The 17,810-nt window shown below is 32.1% G+C and overlaps 1 protein-coding gene across 1 annotated transcript in view; it reads left to right on the top strand.

Moving 5' to 3' along the window:
- The window catches only part of LOC118187318 (transmembrane protein 135-like), a 98,731-nt gene that overhangs the window by 62,307 nt on the left and 18,614 nt on the right, over positions 1-17,810 (top strand). Inside the window, exon 10 of the mRNA XM_035357513.2 lies at positions 6,954-7,094. Within this exon, the coding sequence (XP_035213404.1) occupies positions 6,954-7,094 (141 nt within the window). The remainder of the gene's footprint in view (positions 1-6,953; positions 7,095-17,810) is intronic.

Here is a 17,810-nt window from a genome sequence, read left to right as displayed (position 1 = left end):
AACTTTATCATTAAATGTTGCTTTCTTCATATTCATGCCACATAAAATTCAGTGGCAAAATCCTAAAATATTTAAAAATAGAATATCTTTAGAAATCATGATAGAGCGTTAAGTGTTGCCATGTGCTTTTTTATGTTAACTGTATTATTTCTTTAAATATAATGCATGGCAACAGCCTTTGATGATAAGGTCCTTTTATTTGTGTAAGATATAAAAATGCGACAGAAATTTATTAACAAATTAAACTTAATTTGAACAAATTGTCAATAGTCCTTTAAAGTCCTAATTACTTCATCATTGATGTCACTCTTTCCCTGTAATTTCTCTGGATTGTGGTAAACTTTTGCCCAGTCACTATTCAGAACTCAAACAAAGGAATCAAGCTTATAAATAACTTCAACTGCTTAATACACTTTTTTGCCAGCTGCTGCGTGAATAAGGCATGTCTCTCTCTTTACTGTACTTCTTTTTTTATTATTTAAAATTTAAACTGAGTACACAAAATTAAGAGGTGCCTATTGCACCCATAATCATGTGTGAAGCAAATATTGTGTCTCCAGAACTGTTTTATATAATAATAAAGTTATGCTGAATTCGGCCACATCTGTCTGCTAGTCTGTCGTTCCATCTACACATTAAACCATTGCCATTCCATTACAGCTATCACCTGCAAAGTTATTTTGACCATGACTTTATAGTGAACTGGTTTCATTTTCTATCTAACTAGCCAAGTCTATAGTAAGTTCTATTGATGACCCAACTAAAATATTACATCTTATAGACACCAGGATTTTTAAGCCTCTGTAGCTAACCCCCAATGGCTAAAGTATTTGCTAAAGGTAAGGAGAGAAGCAAAAAGGAAGGACTGATTAATAGGTCCATTAGGATGCAACAGTCTTCTTGCACATATACTGTCAGCAACTGAGTGAGTGTAATGTGGGTGTGTAAAAATTTTCAAGAGTGTTTTGCAGCATTGAAACGTGGCATAAAGTTTTCTTTGCTTTGAATATTATGCAATGCGTATAATCAAGTATATCATCAAAAGTGTGTTTGCTATTGTTTAACCTCGCTGGGCACGACCTCAGAACAAACATGCATGCACCATTTGGACCGATTTAATGACAAAATAGGGTGAATGGACATGAAGCATGTTGTAGGGAATTTTTTCATTCTTATTTTCCCCTATTATTTTCACTACATTGAATGAGCACATAAGGCAGAAAATTAAAGTAATCTAAGATAATATGCTGATCATCATTTGTAGTTAAATGTTTGATGCCATCGTGTTTAATTTTATGTTTTTATATATTTACTAAAAAGCTCGGTGGTCATATGAAATGACCGCTGTTTTAGATATTATAAATTGTAATTACAGTCAAAAGTTGTTAATTCAGACACCCATAATCTGGAATGATCTATAATCCGGACCTCAAAGCTACAAACTTTCTGCGCATGCGTCAATATAGGCGTTTACGCGTGCGCGTAAGACCTTTACGGCTGCGAATGTGCATGTGCGCAAGCGCATAATACGTTTACGCATGTGCGTTTAATGTATAATGGATGGTAAGCTAAGCTAAAATTATCTAATTCAGTTAATGTTGCAGATTATGTCGTTCCTTAATCTTCGAATTGGATCCAGCTTATTATTTTTTGCAGACTGTTAGACCAATTTTATAAAAGTAAGCTTGAACTTTCGATTATGTCAAATAGAATTTCCAATATATATTTACTAATATGTAAATGATCTATAAAGCGAAAGTAAGTTTTGAAATCCGAAATCTGTTTATCAATTTCACGCTGGTCTGCGGCAGTGAGGGGGGGGGTAAGAAACGCCAATGCTGGAAGTTGATCTGTCAGCACTATCCTAATCTTCAGGGCAGATGTTTTTATTTTATTTGAATTATAATTCCTTACTAAATGTAGTATTTCATCTCGATGTACTCCGTCTTTGAAATGATTTAAATCAAGTTCCTCGTCATTAAAATTCGCTTCCGATAGTGAAGAAAGTGACAGAGAGGTTATTGAAAACGAAAACATTTCGATTGACAAATTAGTCGGTATTCTCGACACAGCAATTTTAGGACTTGAACAGCGGAACTTTGTAACTAAACAAGAAATTATGTCTGTTTAATAGAATTAAAGAGAAAGTATTATCACATGAAACGAAGCAACTTAAACAACTTACATTGAAAGAAATGTTTAATAAAGTAAACAAATAAATATTAAGCTTTTTCTTTTTGTAAATTTTGATACCCTTTAGATCATAAAATGTTCTTTATTTCATAAATTACGGTTTCATATTTTTAATTTTGTAATTTCTGCATGCCATCTTACCAGATTTAAACTGATGATCTATAATCTGGAAAAATCGATAATCCGGAATCACTGAAGTCCTGACGAGTCCGGATTAACGACTTTTGACTGTATAATGATTAGTGCAAAGGTATCTGCTAATTTAAAGTGAATTATGCAGGGTAGGCGGCAAGGACGCCCCTTTGCTTACTGCCCCACGGGGTTTCCCCCTTCTACTTGCTTAAAGTAGAGTGCAATGAAGGAAACCACTGGTGGTACATTTCTTAAGAGCCACCGCTAGCTCAATAAATAAAGGTGATTTAAATAATAAAATGTTAATTTACATGTCAAAGATCTCTTTGTACACAACATTTCTTGTGTAGATCTTTCCATCATTTTTAAGCTCGCCTTACAGAGAACCATCAATTATTTTTAATTTTATGTCCGTTCTTTCACGAACTCTGAGCCTTTTTTACCTGAGCCTGCATTTGGACACAGGCAACATAAAGTTGACTGTGTCCAAATGCAGGCTCAGGTAAAAAAATGCCTAAATTCTTAAGCATTTGGGCCCTGAGACTTATTAATGGTCATAGCAAAGGCAAGTTTTACAGGATATTGTCTACATCACAATTGAAACGGCAACCCTGTGCCGTGGCAACTTCACCCCATTGGCTAATACAGTTATGCAAGCAACCAATAAACTATCGGCGACAAACTGACACTTGAGCCGCATATAATAAAGATATTTATTTATTTAATTTTATTTGTTTTTTCATCGTTGCCGGTTTTTGCTGGTTGCATATTTCCGAATTTTATTATATATAGATGTTAAATTTATTTATTAAATGTTAAATAATGCACGTGCTCTTGTATTTTTAATTTTTCCAGCTTAGCTTTCTCACAATATTCGTCACATGCTGCACTGCACGGGAAATAAAACAGTTTACAGTTACGCAAGCAACCAATAAACTATCGGCGACAAACAGATGCTAAACTTCTTTATTAAATGTTAAATGCACGTGCTCTTGTGTTTTTAATTTTTACGGCTTAGCTTTCTCATAATATTCGTCACGCACTTCACTGCATGGGGAATAAAACAATTTATAGTTATGCAAGCAACCAATAAACTATCGGCAACAAACACTTAAGCCACATATATATATAAGATTTATACATTGGTAAAAATATTAGTATTTTCAAAGTTAAATTTTGCTATACAATTTTTTGTAAAGTGTAATAAATAACTATTATTACATAATAAGTATTATTAGAATTATTTATTATATTTTATTGTATAATTTTCATTGCAGTAGCTTCTTATATAATAATTACTCTAATATTTTCATTACAATTAATAACATAGATGAGAGGAAAAAAATTATTTTAGGAGAAAAAAACAAAAATAATTATTGCATAAAAGATCACAATACTGGCAAATGTACCATTAAATCATCTGCGAGCAGGGGCGACTCCACTCAAATGGAGTAGATACCTGTGGGCCTTTTCTTTGCTTTTGTTACAGAAAGAATTTTTTCACCAAAAATATAGTTCCATAGTCATATGTTATGAAAAAAAATTTCAACATTTTTGGTTTCTACTATCAATCCAGATCTTCAGGTTTACTTCTGAGGATACAAAACAAAGGCATGAAAGATAATTGACAATACAATCAACCGATGTCATGGACCTTATTTCTTTCAATACAAAATTCCTTGTTTCCAACAAAGAGTGAACTCTCATATAACCTTCCTCACCCTGCATCACATAATTAATGCCCCTTGTGGATGATCCTAAGCATTTTGGCAGAATGCCAGCTGTTGTTGCACTTGACAGGATCGAACTATAGAAGCACTGTCATCCATTTTATTTCTCCATATAGGGATTTCAACGTAAAATTAAAATTCTATCAGTGATAATATTTTTCCAACAAGTGAAGGAAGTTCTTTGCTTCGTTTTACAAGTTAAAAAGCATAAGTGGTTTGATTTCAGTGCATTATAAAATATATTGATTTCAGTATATTATAAAAAGTACAATTATCGAATTCAAAAAGCGTTTTAAGCAGTTGGAGTTATTTATAATCTCAGTTCCTTTCCGAGTTCTTGACAGCGACTGGGCAGAAGTTTACAGTAATGCAGAGAAATTGCAGGGAAAGAGTGATGTCAGTGTAGATGCGCTGAAGAAGATTGTATTAGGATTAGGACTATTGATAATGTGTTTTTGAATCAAGGTTAATTACATATTGTTACGGATTTGGTATTTAAATAGCTTATGTTAGTTGAATTGTAAATTAAATGGTTTTATTTCCCGCGCAGTGCAGCGCGTGACGAATATTAAAAGGAAGCTAAAGCGGAAAATTGAAAATACAAGAGCGCGTGCATGTAACATTTAATAAATATCTCTTTTTGATTTCGAGAAAGTACTAGAAAATTCTCGCGCGCGATTTTTAAAATCTTATAAAAGGAGGAAAACCTCTCAGTTCGTAGCAGTTACTTAGTTTGCTATTGTTTAGAAAACTGCTCTCGTTGACTGTAGCGAATTCGCGGATTAGCTTTCTTTAGCTGTTTCGAATTAAGTTCTCTTGAACGTTTGAGTAGTTAGAAGATAACTATATTGTGATACTGCACGATTATTTGAGGACATCATTTAATCATATTTTTGTGATAATAATAAATTTTTGTTCATTTTTTCATCGGATTTGTGCATTCATTTCGTAACGAACCCGTACGCACGCAACAATATAATAAAAGAAAGAGTCTGTCTGTGTGTGTGTCTTTCGTTCGTGCTGCGCGTAAGCTAATAGACCCACGGCTACAAAATTCGGTACATAGGTGCATCTAGACAAGAGCCAGTGCACCTCGAAGCGATTTTTTCGAAATTCGAATTCAAATGTTTTTTATTTTATGTTTTGTGACGAAATCGCATCACTTTGAGACACAATGGGCTATAGGAAAGCGAGATTTTACTCTACACACTCCATTTTCACATCGTCATGAAACGTAGGCACTTAGCTATTTTACAAACTTAAAATAAAATTCTTGTTTCAGTAAATCGATTAAATATGAATTTATTTAACAAAGGCAGCTTAACACTTTTTCAACGGGATTTTTTCTAAAAAAGTTTATTTTTAAAAATGTTCAGTTTATTTTTCTTTGATTTTTGGACACGTTAAACTTTCATCCTTGTGACTGCTTTTACAAAAAGAATTTTGGAAAAATGATCATATTTTGTATTTAAAAAAAATTTTTTTAATGAAGCTTCCGAGTACACTTCTAACATCTTTAAAAATGATACTTTGGCAACAACTTTCCTGTCTTATTGTTGTTGATAGATTTTTGGTAAAATCCCATTATTTTATATATTTTGAATAGTTTCATTCTTTTAGAAATATGGGTTTGGCAACAATTTTTCACCGTATTTCTTATGTCACTGTTTTTAGGATATATATATATATATATATATAATTTTTTTTTTTTTGATAAAGTTGTTCTGCAGAGTAAAATTCTGCATGGAATTTTATGTTTTTTGAGTTGCTTTCATGTTATTTTTTGCTTATTTCAGTGTTTGTAAGATATTGAAAAGCTTGAACTTTCTATTATGTCGAAAAGAGTTTTCAATTCTGGGGCTGCCTAAGGATCTACAAAGCGAAACCATATTTCGATGTCCAGTAAAGAAAAAGTGGAATTGCTGCAAAAAATGGATAAAGGCATGTTCGTCTCAAAAATATGCGAGGAGTATGGTATTAGAAAGTCGAATGTATCTGACATAAGAAAAAAGGAACTTTTTAAATTTTTTGTGGAAGCAACTTAAACAACTTACATTGAACGAAATGTTTAATAAAGTAAACAAATAAATATTAAGCCTGCCTTTTTTTTTTTTTTTTTTTTTTTTTTTTTTGTAAATTTTGATACACTTTAGATCATACTTGTTCTTTATTTCATAAATTACGAATTCATAATTTTAATTGTATAATTTCTGCATGCCATCTTACCAGATTTAAATTGATGATCTAATAGCCGGAAAAATACCAAATTCAGAATCACCGAAGCGCACGAGCGGTAAAGACGCTGAACACTGGTAGTTCGGTCCGAGGTTCGAATCCGCGAACGGGCTGGGCGTTTTTAATTTGATATTATTACGCTAATGGGGTTTAGAGTATGCTAGGCATGATTGGAAAAATAGTTTCGAAAGTTATTTTTTAATTGTTGTAGGTAGCTTTGCATATTTCAAGATAGTAAGCATACAGCGTAGGATGAGGAATATTTTTTAAACTATAAATATGATGGTTATATCCATGCACTGGCAGAAAATGAGCTAATCTTCATCTTAAAAACTTTGAGAAATTGTTTTTTTACTGAAAAAATTTTGCTTTACATTTGAAAGGCATGCAATGCTTAATAAATGTATATAACTAATAAATATTACATAACTCTTTATATCCGAATGCATGTGACGAGTTGGTTTTTTAAAAAGGGATCTAATTTGGGAAATTATAAGAATAGGTTTTTCGTTTTTGCTTGATTTCAGTACAAATTAACCAAAAACAGAAATTCAAACAGTCTGGATTTTGCAGCTTTTCTGAGAAACTCAACAAGTCCTCTTTTTTTTTTTTTTTTTTTTTTTTAGCAAATTCATGTTCTAAATTTATTTAATATTTTTATAGGGAATAAATTGTCTTTTAAGGTGGATATTTAATAGAGACCATCCAGCCTATGCTGTTCCAGCTGCCTTCTTGGGTGGATTATTTATGAAATTTTTTCCTAGTTCTACTTTATCACTTTATTTGATGTGGAAACTTATTGAAGTAAGTAAATTAGAGCTTAAATAAAAACTAAAAAAATGTTAGCTGCATTTAATTGTTCTTTTGTGTGTGTGTCTTCCTAGGTCTAATCGTTAAATTGCTTTACCTTCTTTTCTGATGATTAATTTTTTAATTACCTAACTGATATTGTTTTATCTCAGTAATAAGTATGTGTTTATTATAAGTTAAATATTATGTTGTATATATCAATGTATGATTTGGGCTTTACAATTTATCTTGATCACTTTTAAATGTAATATTAAATGCTAATTGTTAATTTAATTTGGAATTTTTATATTCTGTTATTACATATTCAAAAACAGCAAAATAAAGTTAAAATCATTGTAAACTTTAATTTAGCTCACTCATGGTGTTTGTTGTTATCATGAAAAGTTTGTCATAGATTTTTAAACTACTTATGAAAGCTGCTGTGCTACTCAGTATAAACTACGTAGATAAATATACAATTTAGATTTTTTTAAATTTTTTTTTAATATATTTTTTTTATTTGTTGCTGAAACAACTTTTTTCACATATTTTCATTTAGCAAACATCTCTCTGAATTTTACTGTTTGCACCATCAGATAGAACATAAAAATATTTTCGATGCTAGTAATATGAAATTTTAACATAATTTCTGATTTTTTACTATTTGACATTCTTAAAATTTCAATGCCTGAAAGTGTATCTGATATAAAGTTTTCAAATTTTCAGAAATTAGAAAGCAAACTCTCCCCCCTCTTCAAACGAGAATGATAAAAAGATACTAATTTATCAATTTCCTGCACTAAACAAATATGCTGCAGTATGAACTAGAAGGTACAGTAATCAGTTCTTCTGGTATAACTTAAAAACATAATTTCTAGGTTTTGATGTCATTATGTCACATTATTTTTCTTGCATCCATATACATTTCTGCAATTTTGATTTTATTAATTGATCTCCCTCTTGCTGCAAGGAATTGAAAAAAAAATTAAATTTATTACAGAAGTCTTCTGCCATTTTATGAATGATACTCCTTCCCCTCTTTTTTATGGACAGGTTTTGCATTTATTATTCATTTTGCTTTATTAATATCAAAAGCAACAGAATTTAAGGATTGATTAGCTGTAAAATTTGTGGTGAAATCTACCACATCACTTTAAATTTTATAAGTTTGTATTTTTTCAGTTTGGTTTTGTTTGTTTGATTATGCCAAAACATACAAGGCTATCTGCTTAAGGGTATAGATGCCTTTGTGGAGGACTTTCTTAGCGAAACTGGCTGTTATACACATTACAAATGGGAAAACTATGAAAGTGGCCATGCAGCCAGTCCTTTCAGCAGGATTTGAACCCGAACCAAACTATGAGTGTTCAGTGACTTTACTGCTTGGCCGCTGGTGGGCAATTTTTTTCAGCATCTCATTTTAAAAGCTGATTTTTTCTTAACATTATTATAATGATACATAATACTGTATACTTTTATGGGACACTTAACATCCAAAAATTAATTTTATTGTAAATATTTTAAATTTTTAAAGGTTATAAAACAAACACTTAACCCTCTTTCAAAACAATTATGATAAAAAAAAATGTCAAATAGTAATTTTCTACCTAATCTTTTTTTTTTTTTTTTTTTTTTTTTTTTTTTTTTTTTTTTTAAGAATTTGTGTTAAAAAAAATCTGAAGGTAAGAAATTATTTTGAAATAGTTTAAAGATCTATGGCAAAGTTTTGACCATAGTGACAAATGCTATCTTGTTTTGTTGTCTTCTCCATGTATGTGTTTACAAAATCTGAGCTCAACAGATTATCTTGAAATTGTTTAAAAGTATCTCGCATAGTTCAAAAACAAGTAGCCTCAAAACATTGAAATTTTGTATATAGGACTTTTATAACATGTAGCTGTGCACCTCTTGTTTTAATTGCAATCAGCTGCACCAAAAGTATATATATATAATTTATCAAGCAAAGCAGTAATAACAATTTTTAAAAAACCAATTTTGGTCTAGAAAACATCTTGCGCAATATGCTGCAAAATAAGTAAAATATAAAAATTGTAGTAAGCTCGCCTAAAAGTTACCAAGAGCTGCTGCTCCAAAAGGTTTAACACGTTTTCAAAAAATTAATACACATGAAAATCAAATCATTAGACATGTAAAACATTAATAAAATTAAAAAACAGAAAAAGTTAAAAAGTAAGCGGAAAATGGTAAATTAGCCCAATTCGACTTCCAAACAGGCTTTTCAAGGGAAATTTCATTTATTTGAACGTCGAATCAAGCCAACCCCATTACGCGTTTTGCTGAAACAGACAATTGAAACTTTTTCACTAAAATTTTTTTTAAAATTTAGACAAAGTGTCTTGGAAATTTTAATAGTCTCAATTCTCTGTTCCAATTTCCCTTAGTATATATATATATATATATATATACCCATTCTGTTACTCAGCTCAGTGAGCTCAGTTTTTTTAATTGTATGTTAGTAAATTGTGCATTTTTGGCTTTAAAAATGATTGAATTATGTTATTCTTATCTTCCTGTTAAGGTTTTTATGCCTTTAGTTAATCTGCATGCAATAGTTGCAGAATTATCAACAGTTTAAGAGCCGCTAAGCGTAATTTGTTTTACTATACCAGCCATATTTGTTTACATTTGAAACTTAAATGAATTAAATCTTTCTGCACCTTCAGTGTTTGTTTTTTTGCTGAGTGTGACCAAAAGGAAACTTTCAGTTTTGTGCCTGTTGGCCGAATTGCTTCTTTTTGCTTAGAAACTGTAATTTTCATTGTAATTTTTTTAAATTTGTTTAACTTTATTTGGTGTTATATTTTTCTGTATATTTCAATTTTGAATGAAGATAATTTGAGTTTTTATTTATTTTTGTCCTGCCGTGAAGTGAGAACTGAATTAATTAAATGAAATGTATCTCTAATGAAATTCGAGAAAATAAGTTTAAAGGAAAGGCAGGAAAAAGTGCATAGAATTTAATGTTCCATACAAGGAAGTTATGTGGTGTACATATCAGATTTTAGAAAAATGATGCTAAAATAATTTTTTTACACATACAGGGGCGTAGCTAGAGGAGGGCAAGGGGGGGCATCTGTCCCCGGGTGCAGAATCCAAGGGGCGCCAGACTGATGTTACGACATTTTAGAATTAAATGTTTTACATCCTTGGCAAGCAGTAGGGGGCGCGAAATCTTCAGTTGTCCCTGGGCGCTGAAAACCCTAGCTACGACTCTGTACACATACCTTTGTTTACTAAACAAACTATCAGAATTATACTAGTCATACCCTCAAAATATTACAGTTGTTTCTGTAATTGTTCAACAAAATCCAGGGAAATCTGTCTGAAAAATTGTAGCAGAGATTGGTTTGAAAAGCTACAGCATGCAGAAAATACTGAGAAACAGTCTGGACATGTTTCCATTCAAATCAAAATTCTCCGGGTAACAGCATACAGTGCCGTCTGTTGGTAGCTCTTGTAAGTGTTATTTCAAAAGTTCTGTACAACAATTCTATAGCTTTCAAATGAAATATACCCCTTGTTGTATTTCTCTTTTGATCATTGTTTTTGAGATTTTTAATTTTGAAATCAGGGACTCCTTTGCTGGACAACCCTGTATAAAATAACTTAAAAATTTTAGGTTCTTTCTTATAATACCCTCACCCTCCTCTAAAAAGTTGCCAGCTCATTGCCGACTAATTTTTCACCAAGCTGTTACATGAAATTCAAGAGCCATTTTGAAAACAGCTAAGAATTCCATAAAAGAACACTGAATTATTAAAATTAAAAAAGCAAGAAACATGTAACACTTAAAAAAAAATCCTTTTATAATTTGGCATTGCAGATACTTTTTTCTCCCTCACATATACAGCAATCTGTTTTTGCTTACAAAAAAATTGCAGAATTGTTCAAATTCGGTATCACAAACAAATTTTAATAGATAAAATTTGATCATCTAAGAATTGTAACATCCTGAAATGCAAATTTTCACATTCTATGCTGTTGAATAAAATAGTATATTTATTTCTGAAGAAACTGCAATGTTTTCTTTTTCAAGTGCCAAATATGAAGGTACTTATTTGCTACATGCTGCATAAACCTGGGCTGCTGCTACATAAGTACTTTCTGACAATGTCATGGATTGCCTATTTTGGTGTCATAGTGTAGTGCCTCATAAATATTTTTACGCTATTTTCTTCACAGGTTCGTGCAGATTTGGAGTGAATAACGACGACACTTGATGAACACACATTATTTACCAATATATTAATATTGGATCAGGATAGCTCCAAAACACTTTACAGTTGTCGATGAACTACTATAAACATGCTGACACGATCAGCGAGACAGCCTCCAGGTTATCAGGCTATCATGGTGGAGACAACTTCACTGCAAAGCATCAGAGTACAGCTCCCGACTCTGCTCGGTCATTCTTGGAACTCCACGTACTCTCGAGACTCGCTACGCTACAACTCGCGATGCACTCGACGACACACAAGGCACGGCTCCCGACTCGTCGGTTCAGTCATTCCAGGAGCTCAACACGTTCTCTCGACGATGCACTAACCGTGATACACGAAGAGACTCCTTTGGTGAACTCGACGACCCACTCGGCACTCGCTGCCCAGCTACCAACTTGATCGACTGCGCAGATTCGCTAGACAAGACACCAACTCGATGCTAACTAGTTATCCACATACCAGCAGTGTTTATATAGCTTTTCGCTGGTGTTCGAGAACATTCTGGGCTAAGCCATTAAGGATTCGTTCCAGAAGGTTCTCCATCTGTCCGTGGTATATCACCAATTTTGTCACTAAATGGGCGATTTCTCGCCAAATGTGGCTACCCTGCCTTCCTTGCTATTTTAAGGCAACCCTAAAGCTGCTTTGCCGCGAAGCCAGGGTTCGTAGCGGTCCTTACGAGTGCTTATAAGTCCTTATATTTGAAAATAAAATATAAAGGCCCTTATAGGTGCTTACTTTTTCTCAAAAGCCCTTATTTTTTTGTTTTCAGTGCTTATTTTTTGCTTTTAGTGCTTTTTTTAATGAACGCGCTATTCCCCCCGTACCAAAGCCGAAACTAAATAAACAACTTTTCTTCCTTACATGGAACGTCAGATGGTGAATCATACTCCCGGAAATAGCTTTTCCCCCTTTCTCCACATTAATGTAACCTAGGGTGCGTGCGAGAGTACAGACAGGTGCACGTCATTCTATTGGTCAAAGAATTGCGAAAACCGTAGAAATTCCGGTACATTCGGTATTCTTTTCCTCCCACCCAAATACTACACATGTTTGAATTTCTATCAAGATTTTAATAATTTACATTCTCATTCCGCGTGGTCAGTTCATATTCGTGTTTATTATGATCATTATGCTTATATTGTGAGCATATGTATGAGTATTTATAATATAGTTGCAGTAGCTACTGAAGTGTACAGTGTCTCACAAAAGTGATGGGACACTTGTGCTTTACAAAGGGAAACTGTAGTAAAATAAATTAAAAAAACATCTAAAAATTTTTTGTGGGTGTGTTTCATACTTAAATTTAGTAACAATTATTACATAACATACATTTTCTCAAAATATTAAAATATTAATTTAACAAACATACAATTGTTCAGAATGGAGCAAAAAATGGCTCACATAAGTGATGGGACACTTACTTTTCCATCCAATATTTATCCAAAAATTTTACTTTTTAAAAGGTTTTTAATATTTTGTTGGATTTCCTTTTACTTTTAAAACATGATTTAATCTTCTTGGGATGGATTCGACTAATTTTTTTGCGATTTCTGGAGTGATTTTACCCCATTATTCTTAAAGCACCGATTTTAATTGTTGTTTTGAAGAAATGGTGTGTTTGCGAATTCTTGATTCCAAATCTTGCCAAATATTCTGTATGGGATTTAAGTCAGGAGATTGTGGTGGTGTTTTTATTATTTCAGGAAAGTTATACAGCAGCCAGAGTCTAACGTTCAAAGCAGTGTGCTTGGAGTCATTGTCGTGGTAGAATTTAAAATCGCTAGGAAGTTTCAATTTTCATGCTGAAGATTTCAAATTTTAATTTAAAATGTCAATATACTTGTACTGATCCATTATACTGTTTATAAAAACAAGATTACCAACTCTAGCGGACGACATACACCCCCATACCATAACTCCTCCTCCACCATGTTTTACTGTTGGTATCAAGTTCTGTTTGCGAAATTCTTCCCTGGGTTTTTTTCCACGCCAAGATTCTACCGTCAGAACCAAATATATTACATTTACTCGCATCAGCAAATGTAACTTCATTCCAGTCATCAGAATTCTTATTTATGTTGGATTTTGAGAAAGCCAGTCTGAGTTTTCTATTCTTTTCACTTACAAAGAATTGTTTCCTGGCTGCTCTACTTTGATATCCAGCAGATCGAATTACTCTTCTAATAGTCTCAGGATTAACAATTACTTCATATAATGCTTGTAAATCAGCAGCAGCTTTAGGAGCACTCATTCTTGGATTTTTTTTAATATTTCGAACGATAATTCGCTTTACTCATTTGGATAGCTTTGATGGTCAGCCAGTTCTTTTATCCTGAATCATATGATTCATTTTATATCGTTTAATGATATTGAAAACTGTTGAATGACTCAAGTTAACTGTTTCAGCATGTTCTCTAATAGATTTCCCACGTTCAATAGGCAACTTAATAACTAATTTTCGAATTTCAGGCAAAGTTTCTTTTTGTTTAGCATTCATGGCTGCACAGAGCTAAAAAACACAAAAATTCCAAAACAAACTGGAGAGAAATACTGCAGACGATTTTATAAATTATTGCCAATTGCTTTTGAGTAAAAATAAAAACCCTAAGAAATATTTTTATTGTAGTACGTAGTAGTATCTAATGGTGTCCCATCACTTATGTGAGCCATTTTTTGCTCCGTTCTAAACAATTGTATTTTTATTAAATTAATATTTTAATATTTTGAGAAAATGTATGCTATGTAATAATTGTTACTAAATTTAAGTATGAAACACACCCACAAAAAATTTTTACAGGTTTTTTTAATTAATTTTATTACAGTTTCCTTTTGTAAAGCACAAGTGTCCCATCACTTTTGTGAGACACTGTAGATAAACTTCCAAAAATGGGTTTATTTTTACACAGATTAGCTTTCTAAGGAATAATATTCGGAATGGCTTAAATAAAAGAAAAGTAATCGAATAGTCAGAATAATTTCCCCTCCCCAATACATTATACAGTACGGAGGTTGGGAGGTTCTCCCCTTTCTCTGCAAAATCTCTAATATTGAAGCAGCGGACTTTTTTTTTTTTTTTGTCACTGTCCAATCTGAATTGAATAGGACTAAAAGTTTTGCGGTCTACTCAACCCAAGCGAAGAGTGATTCAGTTCCGGAAATTTAACGGTCTGTTCAAAATTAGAATCAAAAACACCCCAGATTAGTAAGTCTCTTCCTTTATCTGGCCCACCAGCGGCCGAGCGGTAAAGTCGCTGAACACTGGTAGTTCGGTCCGAGGTTCGAATCCCGTGAACGGGCTGGCTGCATGGCTGTTTTCGTGGTTTTCCCCATGTGTAACGTGTATATGAGCCAGTTTCCCTTAGAAAGTCCTCCACGAAGGCATCCCTCCTCTTAGGCAGATAGCCCTCAAGGCTTTGCCATACTCGCGCACACACACACACTCTTCCTTTATCTAGTTCTTTATTGTCCGAATACCAGCAGCTGTTGATTCCGATTGCGTAATATCACGTATGGAAGAATTACGCCGCACGTATTGCGCAATAACGTTTGCGGTATTTTGCAGAGATAATTAATTTTGATGTTTAGTCTGAGATTTGTTTATGAACACTTAAAAGAGTTTTACTGTTCTTTCTAAGCTGAATATTTCTCAGTTCCGTTGGTTTATTTTTATATGAAGCAAATATCGGAATGTCAAAATCATTTATTTAGCCGAGCAATCTAAAAAACGGCTACAATCTCCCCTCCTCCTCTTTTTCCAGTTACTGTTATATATGTAATTGTAACTGTATCTATTATTATCTTTAATCGTAACTGTAATATAGAATAGTAGATGAGCAATGTAGAATAAAAGATGTTTGTGTACATCTTGTAATCATCACTGAGCACGTAACGAACACATATAAAATACAACACATGGCGCAGCCTGTCGTTGATTAAAAAAGAAAATCTTTTTTGAAGAACCATGCAGCCTGGGTAAAGATGTTCTAAACAAAAACATCATGGGAAGTTGTTTACTGTGAAATCGAAACTTATATCGCTGGTAAGTGAGTTGTTTATTTTTATTGGAAGTGGCTAAAAATACGTATATATAAACTATTTAAAGTCCTAAATTAAATATGGATGGATTAAAGCCACCAAGTAATCTAAGTTTCGAAGGAAATTTAAGCGAAAATTGGAAGAAATGGAAACAAAAATTCCAAATTTATATGTTAGCGTCTGGTGGTATTACTAAATCATCTGAAATTAAAGTAGCTATTTTATTGCATATAATTGGTGAAGAAGCACTTGAAAAATTTAATACTTTTAAGTGAAGAAGATAAGAAGGATGTTGACAAAGTAATTGAAGCTTTCGAAAATTTTTGCATACCGAAAGCAAACGAAAGTGTTGATAGACATATATTTTTCTGTCGAACACAACATGTAGGTGAATCGTTTGATGATTTCTTAACCGATTTAAAGAAATTAAGTAGCAACTGTGGATTTGCAGAATTAAAAGATAGTTTAATAAGGGATAGAATAGTAAGTGGAATTCTAAATAAAAATCTCAAAGATAGATTATTAAGGGAAGATCAGTTAACATTGGAGAAATGTATTAAAATGTGTAAAGCTTCTGAATTAGTAGAACTTCAGCTGAAAACTTTAACTGAAGAAAATAAAATAGAAGCTATCAAACGTAATAAATTTCGACCTTCAGAGGAAAAAAGTCAGCCTTGTAAGAAAGACTATCATGTAAAACAAAGTACTAAATCTTCTTCAAACTATCAAGGAAATAAGTACAATAATCCAAAACCATGTAGAAAATGTGGAACTTTTCATAAGTTATACAACTGTCCTGCTTATAATAAGATTTGCTTGTACTGTAAAAAGAAAAATCACTTTTCTAAAATGTGCACTTTTAAAAATGTTAATGTTGTACAGAATAATTTAGAGCATGAGTTACATAATAATGGTAATGAATATATTTTAGGGTCAGTAGAAGATATAAATCCATTTTCTAAAAATAAAACCGAATGGTTTGAAAAACTAAAAGTAAACATATCTAAATATTTATTTGTTAAGTTGGATACTGGAGCTCAGTGTAATGTGCTACCATTGCCTAAATTTAAACAATTAAATTTAAGAGAGAAATGTTTGACTAAATCAAAAGTCACTTTAAATAATTACAATGGTACTACAATTGATGTAGTTGGAAAATGTAAATCATTATGTGAAACATCGAAAGGGGACAAGGATGAAATAGAATTTCAAGTTGTAGCATGTGATAAAACTGTTCCAGCTATTTTAGGTTTACCTACATTGCAAAAATTAAACCTAATATAAAGGATTTGTACAGTAAATCCCGATTCTAATGAAAAGTTACCAAAACTTTTAAAAGGATATCAAGATTTGTTTAAAGGAACTGGGAATTTAACTGGATATACATATCATATTAAATTAAAACCAGGAGCTGTTGGTAAAATAGAACCCTGTAGGAAAATTCCACTTAGCTTATTAAATCCATTAAAAAAGGAATTAGCAAGAATGGAAAAAGATGGTATTATAAAGAAAGTTAACCAACCAACAGAATTCGTGAATTCATTAGTGGTAGTAAGGAAAAAGGATGGAAATTTAAGAGTGTGTTTAGATCCTCAGCACCTTAACCAAAATATACTGAGAGAACATTATCACATACCAACCTTTGAAGAAATTTCATCTCAAATGACAAATGCAAAGGTCTTTAGTATTTTAGATGCAAACAAAGCATTTTGGCAAATTAAACTGTAAGATTCAAGTTGTGAATTTACTACATTTAACACACCGTTTGGTAGATATTGTTTTTTGAGGTTGCCATAAGGACTGAGTTCATCACCGGAAGTTTTCCACAGAAGTTTTTCTGAAATTTTTAGTGATTTAGAAGGAGTTCAAATATATATAGATGACTTATTAGTTTGGGGTAAAGATAAAAAAGAACATGATTTAAGATTAAAGAAGTTGTTGGACAGAGCCAGAGAAAAGAATGTTAAATTTAATTTAAATAAATGTAAATTTGGGCTGATTGAAGTGAAATATATGGGACATATATTTTCTAAAGATGGTATAAAACCAGATGAAGACAAAATTCTCTTTTATAGGCATCAATCCATTTACTTTAAATTAGACAAAATTAAGGCTATTCTAGATATAAAACCACCAAAAAATGTGAAAGAATTAGAAACTTTCCTAGGAATGATTACATGTGTTTCTAGATTTATACCTAATGTATCAGAATTGACATCATCTTTAAGAGATTTGTTGAAAAAACAAGTTATCTGGAATTGGAATGCAACACATGAAAAGCATTTAGAAGACTAAAAGATGTCTTGGTAAATAAATCAGTTTTACAGTATTATGATATAAACATGCCAGTAGTTTTATCTGTAGATGCATCTCAAGAAGGACTAGGAGCAGTCTTACTGCAGAATAATTTACCAGTGGCATATGCATCTAAGGCATTAACAGATACACAGAA

The sequence above is a fragment of the Stegodyphus dumicola genome, chromosome 4 (genome assembly GCF_044657685.1).
Source record: "Stegodyphus dumicola isolate Sdum_Otavi_A_Nest chromosome 4, ASM4465768v1".
Taxonomy (NCBI): Eukaryota; Metazoa; Arthropoda; class Arachnida; order Araneae; family Eresidae; genus Stegodyphus; species Stegodyphus dumicola.
This window is presented reverse-complemented; position numbering and strand designations above follow the sequence as displayed.